Below are 10,221 nucleotides of genomic sequence, written 5' to 3'. Positions count from 1 at the left end.
TTGACGGCTGTGTGCCGGCCACCCCGTTTTTACAGTCCGGCGCTGACGACCACGTGACACGACGCCGTGCTCGGTCCTCCGTCCCCGCACTTGTTTCTGCCGGTCCTCAGGCCTCCTCTGTGATTGGTGTGCGACGTCCCTGCGCCCTGCCCCGTGGGACGGGCCCTCCCCGTGTGGACAGCGAGATTGCACGTGAAGACTCATGTGGCAGGTCTGCGGCACGGCCCTGAGTGGGGAGTGGCAGCCCTGCCACCCACAGTTCTCCCCAAGGAAGACACCCATGGGGAATGGGACGCCCAGTGGCCAGCACCTGTGCTTTTGGCTGACCCTGAGGGTCTCAGTCACTGAACCAGTAGTCTGCCACGCTCGGATCAGGCTTCGGGTGATGAGAAGACCCAGGTCAACCCAAGAGCCAGGGTCAAACATGGTCTGCCAGCCTGGGACCAAGTGTCCCAGAGCAGAGGCACTCAGGAGGGCCAGGTGTGAGGTGTGGGTCCTCACCGGGGCTGGTGGGCTGCATTGCAGGCGGCCCTCAGGTCAGCGCCGGGCTGGACAAGAGGGTGCAGTCTGTCCTGACACCCTTGTTTCCATGCTGGAACCCCAGCCTGTTGGGATCGGGACTCCGGGATCCTGCCCCGGCCCTGAAGGCTTCGGGGGCACTTGGTTCCTGTCGATTCTTGTCCACGAGGCCCGACCCGGAGGCCGAGTTCAGCTGGAGTAAGTTGCCCTCTGCCCGGGAGCCCCCCGCGCTGATGCGCGTGGCCCTGAGGCTGACTGGTCTGAGATGTGCTCTGCTCGCGGGCATCACGTCAGAACACTAGGTGGGTGGCCCGAGACCCCTCGCGGGCAAAGGACAGGCACCCCTGCTGTTCTGCAGGTCTGTTCGCTGGGCCCAGGACAGTGCCAGGCCCTCTCCTCCTGGCTGGGTTGGCAGTGACGGCCTGAGCATCCAGCTCCCTTGCCACACATGGGGGCATCTGCGCGGCACCCTCGTCCAGGGAAGAAAAGTTCCCAGTTGGGTGTGTGCCTGGAGGGCAGTTCTGTAAGGACAGTCCGGCACTCCCCTGGCCCTGGGTAGACTTGGGGCTGCCAGCTGGCGGTCAGCCAGCCTGCGTCATCCTGAAACTGCCTGCCCGAGGGCACCTGTGGCTGCCACGCAGGGCCGACTGCAGGCTCCAGGCTGGAGCTGTGTCTTCTGGGTGGTTCTGTGCTGTCCTGTCCCAGGGCAGCACTTTGGGCAGGGGGGCCCCGGGGTGAAGGCAGCCGGGTCTGGGTGGGGAGACAGGTCAGGCAGCCAGGGTGCCATGTAGGGCGGTCCTGGATCCTGTTCTCAGCTGAGCCCTGGTCGTGCTGAGCACACGGGGCCTCTGCCTCTCTGGACAACATACCCGTCGGCCGTGAAACTGCCCTCGGCCCCCTGGCTGCGTGCTGTCCTCCCCAGATTCCGGCTCCAGGAGGCCAGGCCAATCCACCAGCTGAGGCCTGGCCAGCCTCTGTCACCTGTTTGCCCCAGATCTCCTGGCCAAGACACTGCAACTGACCAGCAGACACCTAAGGGCAGCCCTTGCCCAGCTTAGCTTCCTTTTCCAGAGCTTTCGCAGGTGACCTGCGCTACCCAGTCCAACCATCACTCCCAGGCAGATGGCCCTGCCCAGCAGGCCCAGGCCTGCGGCACGCCATATACTGACAGCTCTCCTGGGACTCCACGCCCTGAGCCGGTCCTGGCTTCTTGGGCACCGTCTGGGGGGCTTTCCAGGCAGTGGGGGTCCTGTCCTCTGCACCTCCTCCCCAAGGGGCTGGGGAGACTCTGCTCAGCACTGAGGGCCGGCTTCCCAAGCGGTCAGGGCTGGGACTCCTGGGGCCACCTCCCCACTGCTGGGGCTGGGGCAAGTGGGGCCTTTGCTCGGGGTCCCCACCTGCACGCTAGAGTGAGGGCTGTGACGGCTGTGCTGCTTCCAGAAGGCCGACAGGACTTGCCCAGCAGGGGCCAGCCTGACTCTGTCCTGCCCTTTCTGAACTGTGACCATGGGCAGCTTGTGCCCTGGCTGAGCCCTGACGCTGCTAGGTGGGCTGCAAGGCCACAGGCCTCGGGCGTGGAGCACCTGCCAGGTGCAGGGACTCCTGGGTGGGCACATGGGTGGGGGCCTGCACGGAGTCCAGCCAAGAGCGCTCAGGACCTACTGGTTTGCGAGTGTGGAAAGCGGCGCCTTGGTGGGCTGCGTGAGCGTGCACATGCATGTTCCGAGCGCCTGTGAGCCGTGGACGTGGACAGACACGTATGTGCCAGTGTTTGTGTGTCTGTGGCCACCAGGCCAGGCGCCCTCTGCCGGCCTCCACTGGGGACTGCAGGGCCTGCCTGCACCACCGCCACCCCCACCCCCCGCTCCCAGCGCCAGCATCCAGTGCAGGGCATCCACAGCACTGCAGCGTCCGGCGTCCAGCCATGGGTCCGCAGGCATGGGCGGCTGGCTCCCAGGCCACGGCAGATCTCAGAACTGCCTTCGCCTCGGGTCCTCAGGCCCCTCCCAGATGCAGGAGCACCAACCGCAGGGCAGGGCTGGAGGCTAGGAGGGGCTCTGAGCGACCTGGGTCAAGGCCGGGAGCTGGCTGGATCCTGCAGCGCCTGCCCAGTGGCTGGGGGTCACCTGCCCAGTGGCTGGGGGTTGGAGAGGGGGACAGGAGCCTCCAGGGGCGTTGGGAAGGGCCCCACCCCTCCAGCAGCATCCAGCCCCCGACCTTTGGCCTCTCCCAGTCTCCAGCGAATGTCGACTGGCCTCTGCCAGCCAGCAGCCCGAGGGGCCTGTGCTGCGCCCACCTCTCCCAAAGCACCTCTGCTTCCAGAAGCTGAGCCCAGAGCGGGGGGTCAGAGCTGCCCTGGCAGCCTCAGAGCAGCTGGGGGGAGGGGGCCAGTCCGGTCCAGGTTGGGGTAGGGTGGTTCTAGGGGATGAGTCCTGGGGTCCAGTAGGGGTTGGGTGCTTGGGGCCCAGGCTGGGTGCCCCACCCCGCAAGCCCTGGTTAGTGGGCCCAGCCTGCGGGGAACCTAGTCGGTCGGGGTGGGGCCTTCAGGGTGGGTGGGGAGGGCTGGGGGAGGGGCTGTGCTACGCTGGCCCTCACGGGCTGTGGAGGGTTGTAGAGAAGGGACAGGTGTGGAGGAGGCTTGGGGGGCGGGGCCCTGGAGAGGGACCCATGAGTGGCTTGGGTTTGGGGTCACGGGTCTTAGGGTGCGATGCCAGACAAGTGGGGAGGTTGTGAGGCTGGCGTGACCCTGGGGTCCGGGTGCTGCTCCAGGCTGCCAGAGATCCCCGTGCCCATCACCCACAGCTTGGCGCCCAGGACCACACGTGGTGACCTTGGTCCCTGAGGTGCCTGCCTCGTGGGCCTCTTTGTAACAGACCACGTGGAGTGAGGGATAAAGGTGTTTGGCCCCTTGGTGCGTTGGATCCCACTCCGTGGTGCGATGGGGTCCTTTACACTGGGACCTGTGTCCCCTACGCTTGGAGAGACGTCCTGGGCAGCAGATGGGAAGAGTGGAGAGCTGAGGAGGGGGGCCAGGGGAGGGGGGCAAGCCGCGGGGTGGGCGGGGGGTGGACCGGGGCAGTGACGTCGGAGGAAAGGGGCCTCATAAGCCACAGCCTCCCTGTGGATGCAGCAGGACCAGGGTAGACAGGAGCGCGGGACGGAGGGACGCTGCTCTGGGACGGGAGCAGGTTGGTGACTCGCCTCAGGGCCAGGTGGACAGGGAGGGGCCACCAGGGGATGCACCCAGGTCTGTGATCTGAGGATGACCTTGTCCTTCCAGACAGAGTGCGGGTGGGGAGCTGAGCTCCTTGCGGGGGCGGGCGCAGCAGGACCGGATGCCCAGTGTTGGTCTGGGGACGGGGTCTGGCCCCCCAGGGTCACGGGTGGAGGAGGGAAGGTGCTGCGGAGTCCTGTTCACAGCCTTGAATTCTGTGGGGAGGGGAGGGGAGGGGCCTGGCTTGGGACCTGGGGTGCCCGGATAACGTGTGCATCGTCCTCTAGCCCATCTGCAGCCCCGAGGACCCCCTTGAGCTCCACTGCCCTGGGTGTGTCTGGGCCGGGGCTGGCCGGAGGCCTGAGATCCTGCACTGCGTTCCCCTCTGCTCTGTCAGCAGAGGTCCAGAGACAGCCCGCCAGGACCCAACCCCACCTTTGGGGCTCCCCCCGCCTCACTGAGAGGCCAGGTCTGGAGCCAGGGAGCTGATTGTCCTGGGTGGCCAGTCCTCAGCCAGGACACGCCCCTCCTGGGGCCAGCAGGGGGAGCGGCACAGCTGGGGCCCTGCTCCAGCAGGGGTCCCGTTCCCAGCTCTGATGCCGCTCCGGGCTGTGGGCAGGGCCGCCCCCCAACTGGCCGTGGTTTCCTCCCCAGACCCCTTGGCCCTGACAGTGGCCACCCCAGGCTGGTCTAATGACAAGTGAGTGACCAGAGCAGTGGCCAGGCCCCTAGCTGGCCTGTGGCGAAGGTCCCGAGGGCGGGATGCAGAGGGTGTGGGTGGGCAGACAGAGGGGAGCTGACCTCCCGATCCAGGAAGCTCCCCCAGGCCTGTGGGACGCTGGCCCCTGGGGACGGTAGGGCAAGTGGCTGGAGGCCTCCAGGTATGGGCTCGGCCCCAGGCCCACACAGGCGCAGACAAAGAAGCTCTGGTTTCGAGGTCAGGAGGGGAAAGGGACAGACGGACAGATGGCTGAGTAGCCTCTCCTCCTCCCGCAGGCCACGCACCATGAGCATCCGTGTGTGCCCCCGCCTCGGGGTCGGCCTCTGGCTGTGGCTGGGTGTCACCCTGGGACTCGGCCAGGGACAAGGTGAGGACACGGATGTGGGCTTCCTGTGGCCCCTGCCTGCCCCCCACCCCAGGCCGTACCTGCCCAGGGCACAGGTCCTCTGATGGACCAGCCTCTTTCTGGCCCTGAGCCCCCAGCAGCTGCTATTCTGGGGGGACAGATGCTCAGGGCAGAGACGGGAAGAGGGGACGGCTCTGCCCACAGTGTCCTCAGCTGTGGCTTGACCATGTGGCCTTGCGGACTTTCTATTTATTTGGGCTTTTTTTGTTTTCCGGGTTTTTTTTTTTTTTTTTTTTTAACGGTTATTAACACACTGGGTGTGCATTTAATTCCCTCTTACATTAATGGTTTTTTCCATCATTCCCCAGATGCCTTTTCAATGTGAACTTTTCAAACAGCAGAATCTAGAGTAAACAGTGATACCCCCACCCCCAGGGGGGCCCAAGATGCTGCCTCCAGCAGGTCCCTGCTCATTTAAGCTCCTTTAAGGCACACATCACATCAGCCCCCTGCCCGCTGCGGGTAGCACCTTGGGCGGCTACACCCCATCCAGCGAGGGGACGCTTCCGCTCCCTACTGGACGTTCACAGTGTGTCCCTTTCGGGGTAACGCTGGTCGCAGTATCCTTTGTAACACCCCAAACGCGTGGGGGAGGGCTGCGTAGACTGACACTGGGAGGTGGTGTCCGCGTCCCAGGGGCCGTCCGAGGCTCTGGTCACCCAGTGAGCCCCCTCCACCCCCGCCGGCCACATCCCTGGCGTGCACCCGGCTCCCACGGGTGATGAAGGAGCAGGAGACCGCCGAGGCCTGGCCTCATGGGGGGCGGCAGGGGCGCATCGTGCAGCCACCCAGCCCAGAGCCCCGGCTCTGGTAACCGCCTCCTTACTGGTGGTGCATCTTCGTGGTTCTACTTCTGCACGCAGGTGGTCGGGGCCCTCTGTCCCTGGGGCTCTGACAGGATCACCCCGAGGGGGCCAAGTCACTAAGGGACCCCCACAGACACTTGAGTCCAGACAGGTCCCTGCAGGCTCTGGGTAGACGGGGGAGGGCTGGGGTGGGGTGGGGCCCCACGTCCACACTGCGCTTCCCCGAGGGTGGCCCGTGGGGGGTGCCCCTGGGTGGGTGCTGTCTCCCAGGCGCCCTACCAGGGCCCTGACCTGCAGACTCAGAAGGCAGCTGGGGATGGCCCCCAACATGCCAGGGGCGCAGGGAGACAGAGGCTCTTCATGAGCTGGGCTTCCTGCTCACAAGTGGCCTTTCAAAGCCCCCGCTCCTGAGGCGTTCCTGACTTTCAGCTTAGGCTCCAGGGGTCAGCGGGGCCCATCCGGCGACCCGGCTCAGCTGCTCTCTGCTCTTAGGCGATCATTGTGTCTGCCGTGGGCTCCCCCCAGCCCTGCCCTTCCCCTGTGCCCCAGCTCTGAGGGGGGCCGCCAGAAGAAGCCCATCTCTGTCCCCACTTTCCAAAAATAGTCGCCTCCGCCAAGGAGCTCCCGGAAGCTGGGAGGTCAGGCTGTGCCTGAGGGCTGAGGCCTCCGCTACCCCGTCCTCCTCCCAGGATGGCCAGGCCCACCCCGGGGCACCCCACCCTCGGGCTGTGTGAACCTAGTGGTGACCTTGGGGTCTGCAGCTGCGCAGCTGCGTCTCCCGCTGCGGGGACTTGGCGGGAACATCCGGGCGGGCTGGCAGCTGCCGTGCTGGCTCAGTGCCTGCGTCTCCGATGGGGCAGTTACGGCCACTCTGGGAGGCTGGCCTCACTCCACGGGGGCTGGGGCCTCCTTGGACAGAAGTCTGCCCTCCCAGGAGCTGCTAGGCGGGCCCGGTCCTCCTTCAGCCCCAGGTGGGGCCTCTTCTCGAGTTCCCCCAGGTGGGACTGACCCCCTCTGACCCCTGATGGGGCCCCAGCTGCCTTGGGGCCCCCACAGCTGGTTGGGGCGGTTGCCAGGGGGCAGCCCTGACCCCCGTCCTGCCTTCGCAGCAAGCGGCCGCCTGAGGCTGGCGGTGCTGCCTGAGGACCGGCTGCAGATGAAGTGGAGGGAGTCAGAGGGGAGCAGCCTCGGCCTCGGCTACCTGGTGCGGGTGAAGCCCCGGGCAGGTAGGGCCCCGCCTCCCCTCTGCGCGCACTGACGGTGACCGCGGTCAGCATGGCGGTCGCTGTGCCCGGCTCCTCGCGACTCTGCCTGCCTCCTCCCCCCACTGCCCCGCTAACACGGGGAAGCTGTGGCAGGAGAGCGGGGCCCCTGAAGTCCCCACCGCCGTATCCCCGCGCCTGGCGCACGCAGAAGGCGCTCACTCACTTGGAAGAAGCAAGGCTCCTCCTCAAGCTTAGACCTCTCGGGGCTCTGCCAGTGCCCGGCGCCAGGGCAGACTCATGGTATCCGAGCGCCTCTCACAGGAGGGCAGGCGGCAGAGGCGCCTGGCAACCCGGCACAAACCTCCAGACGGGATGAGGGCTGCGAGGGTTACAGCCTTTCAAAAGTTGAGGTTTGACACGCAGACGAGCCCACGGTCGTGGGTGTGTGATTGCCGGATTGGTACACGCACGATGCAAAGGCAAACCGGAGCTCACTCCCAGGGTGAGGAGAGGCCCCTCCCGGTCTCCACCCCTTCTGCTCCCGAGCAGAACCCCCTTGTTGACCTGGCTGTGGTTTTCTACTATCTCAACTAAGCCAAATTTATTCACCTTATTTTTCACATCTTTTTTATCTTTGCTGATTTTGTGTGCGTCTACTTATCCCATTAGTTACTGAGAGAAGTGTTTTAAATCCCCCATCATGACTATAGATACATCTTTCTGTGGTTTCTCACTAATCTTTGTTTTATACATTGAGGCTCTGATATCAGGTGCATACAAATTCAGAATTGTCATATCTTCCTAGTAGACTGAACCTTTTTCATTATGAACTATTCTCATTATCTCTGTGGTTGCAGTCTTTTCTTATAGTCTCCTTTTTGTGAGATCAGTATTGGTCCGCCAGGAAGCATTTGCACTGAAAACCTTTTCCTATTCATTTACTCAATTCTTCTTTAGCCTTTCATTTTAGATGCATCTTCTTAAGAAGCATAGAATTTGTATTGTTTTTATGTTACAATCTTTGTCTTCTAATTGAAACATTTTTCCACCTACATTTAATGAAGTTACTGATATATTTGGGTTTAAATCTACTATCTTCCTACTTGTTTTCATTTTGTTACACTATAATTTTTTCCTCTCCTTTCTTGTCTTTTTGTGGCACTGAATTTTTATGGAAAATTTTAAACACATGCAGAAGAAGAGAGCGTGATGTAATGAAGCCTCATGTTCCCAGAATTTAGCTTCAGCAATTATCAACATACGGCCACTATTGTTCCATGTCTCTCTCTCCAACCCCTTCCTTATAGTGTATTATCTTAAAGCAAATCTCAGGCACTATATAATTCTGTCTGTAAATATTTCAGTATGTTTCTCTAAAAGGAAGGACCAAAAAAAATAACTCTGGTACCATTGGCATGCCTAAAAAAAAATATTTCAGAACCATCAGTAAATAATTTGTTGTGTTAAAAATCTTCCAGCTTGCCTGATAAGCATCTTTTGCAGTTGACTTCTTTGCACTGAGGTCCCAACAGAGTCCTCACACTGTGCTGTTCCCGTGTCTCCGGTAATGTTCCAGCTAGAACAGCTTCCTCTCTCCCCCTTTTCCTTGACACTTATTTGTTGAAGAAAGAAGATCGTTCGTCCGCCAGAACTTCCAACATGCTTTGTTCTGCTGATGGCATCCCCGTGGTGCCACGTTTATCGCTCCCCTACCCCCGTCTGTCCTGAAGATAGACAGGTCCCAGAGGTTTGGTCAGATTCAGGCTTGATTATCTTTGGTTGACAACAATCCTTTATAAGTGGTTCTGTGTCACTCCTGCTGCACCACAGCTGGAGGCCCACAGCGTCTAGTGTCTCTTTTTTGTGTGTGAAGTTAGGATTGATGGGTAGGTGGGGGACGACTGAGCACTGTTTATCATCCCATGCCCCCCTCTGCTCAGTAGTTACGTATCCCTTTACTCCTGCAGTGATCGCCCAGAGACCACCGTGCCATCCTTAACTTATCAACGTGTAGCATCCACGATGGCTACGTTACCTTTTCCCACACAGGAGCAGCACAACTACATTTATCCCCTTTTCGTGCATGTTAATTCTATATCCATGTTAAATCGCATAAAACATATTCATTTGCGTGGTGTATAAATTCAACATGAATTTGGACCAGCTCACATGTTTACCCTTTCCTTGTTCTCTTTTCCTTCCAGCATGTCTGGGGTTATTTTTGTCCTGCCTGAAAATGTTTCCTTTAGTAAGGGTCTGCTGGTTACACATTCTTGTGTTTGGGGGGGGGTTTGTTTATTTGTCTGAAAATGTCTTTATTCCGCCTTCATTCTTGAGGCATATTATTGCTGGGTATAGAATTTCAAGTTGGAACTTTCCTTCAGCACTTTGAAGACTCCTTTGAACGTCTCTCGGTTTCTGTTGTTTTTCTTGAGAATTCAGTTATCAACCCAGTTGCTGCCGTAATGTCTTTTTCTTTTTCCTGGCTGCTTTTAAGACTTTTTCCTGTTTGGATTCTCAGCACACTTAATCTGATGTTTGTGGGTGTGGGTCTCTTTTCTCCTGCTTCAGATTCATAGGACTTCTCAAATCGGTGTCTACTGTTTTACAGTTTGGGGAAGTTCTTTAGCTGTATCTTCTCAAACATTGCTTGTGCCCCATTCTCTCTCTGTACTTATGCCTTTTACTCTTTCTTCTATATTTTCAATCCCTTTATCTCTCCATGCTTAACTTTGTGTTTTTTATTCTGACTGATCTTTCACCATTTATCTCTTCATTTGTGTGTAACAAGCTGTTAGGTCATTCTTTGAATTTCTAACATCATGTTTTGTGCTTTTTTTCTTTTTTAAATAAAATTTATTTATTTACTTATTCTTGGCTGCGTTAGGTCTTCGTTGTTGCGTGCAGGCTTTCTCTAGTTGCGGCCAGCGGGGGCTACTCTTCGTTGTGGTGCGTGGGCTTATCATTGCGGTGGCTTCTCTTGTTGCAGAGCACGGGCTCTAGGTGCACGGGCTTCAGTAGTTGTGGCACATGGGCTCAGTAGTTGTGGCTCATGGGCTCTAGAGTGCAGACTCAGTAGTTGTGGCACACAGGCTTAGTTGCTCCGCGGCATGTGGCATCTTCCCAGATCAGGGCTCGAACCTGTGTCCTCTGTGTTGGCAGATGGATTCTTAACCACTGTGCCACCAGGGAAGTCCCTGTGTTTTTACATTCTAGAATTTCCATTTGGAAATTTCTGTTTGGTTTTTGCATTCAAGAATTCCTTTTTTTACTTTTTTATGGTTTGATATGTGAATTCATAGGCTCGTCTTTTAAATTTTCAAACTAGTTAGCATAGTTATTTTAAAGTC

At 59.1% G+C, this 10,221-nt stretch overlaps 1 protein-coding gene across 1 annotated transcript in view; it reads left to right on the top strand.

Annotated features, from left to right (window-relative positions):
* The first annotated feature begins 400 nt into the window (after nt 1-400).
* The window catches only part of COL20A1 (collagen type XX alpha 1 chain), a 30,605-nt gene continuing 20,784 nt past the window's right edge, over nt 401-10,221 (top strand). Inside the window, exons 1-3 of the mRNA XM_082644555.1 lie at nt 401-717; nt 4,730-4,821; nt 6,776-6,892. Coding sequence (XP_082500681.1) covers nt 425-717; nt 4,730-4,821; nt 6,776-6,892 — 502 coding nt within the window. The 5' untranslated portion in view covers nt 401-424. The remainder of the gene's footprint in view (nt 718-4,729; nt 4,822-6,775; nt 6,893-10,221) is intronic.

This window comes from Mesoplodon mirus (assembly GCF_964341445.2).
Source record: "Mesoplodon mirus genome assembly, chromosome: 15".
NCBI classification, from domain to species: Eukaryota; Metazoa; Chordata; class Mammalia; order Artiodactyla; family Ziphiidae; genus Mesoplodon; species Mesoplodon mirus.
This window is presented reverse-complemented; position numbering and strand designations above follow the sequence as displayed.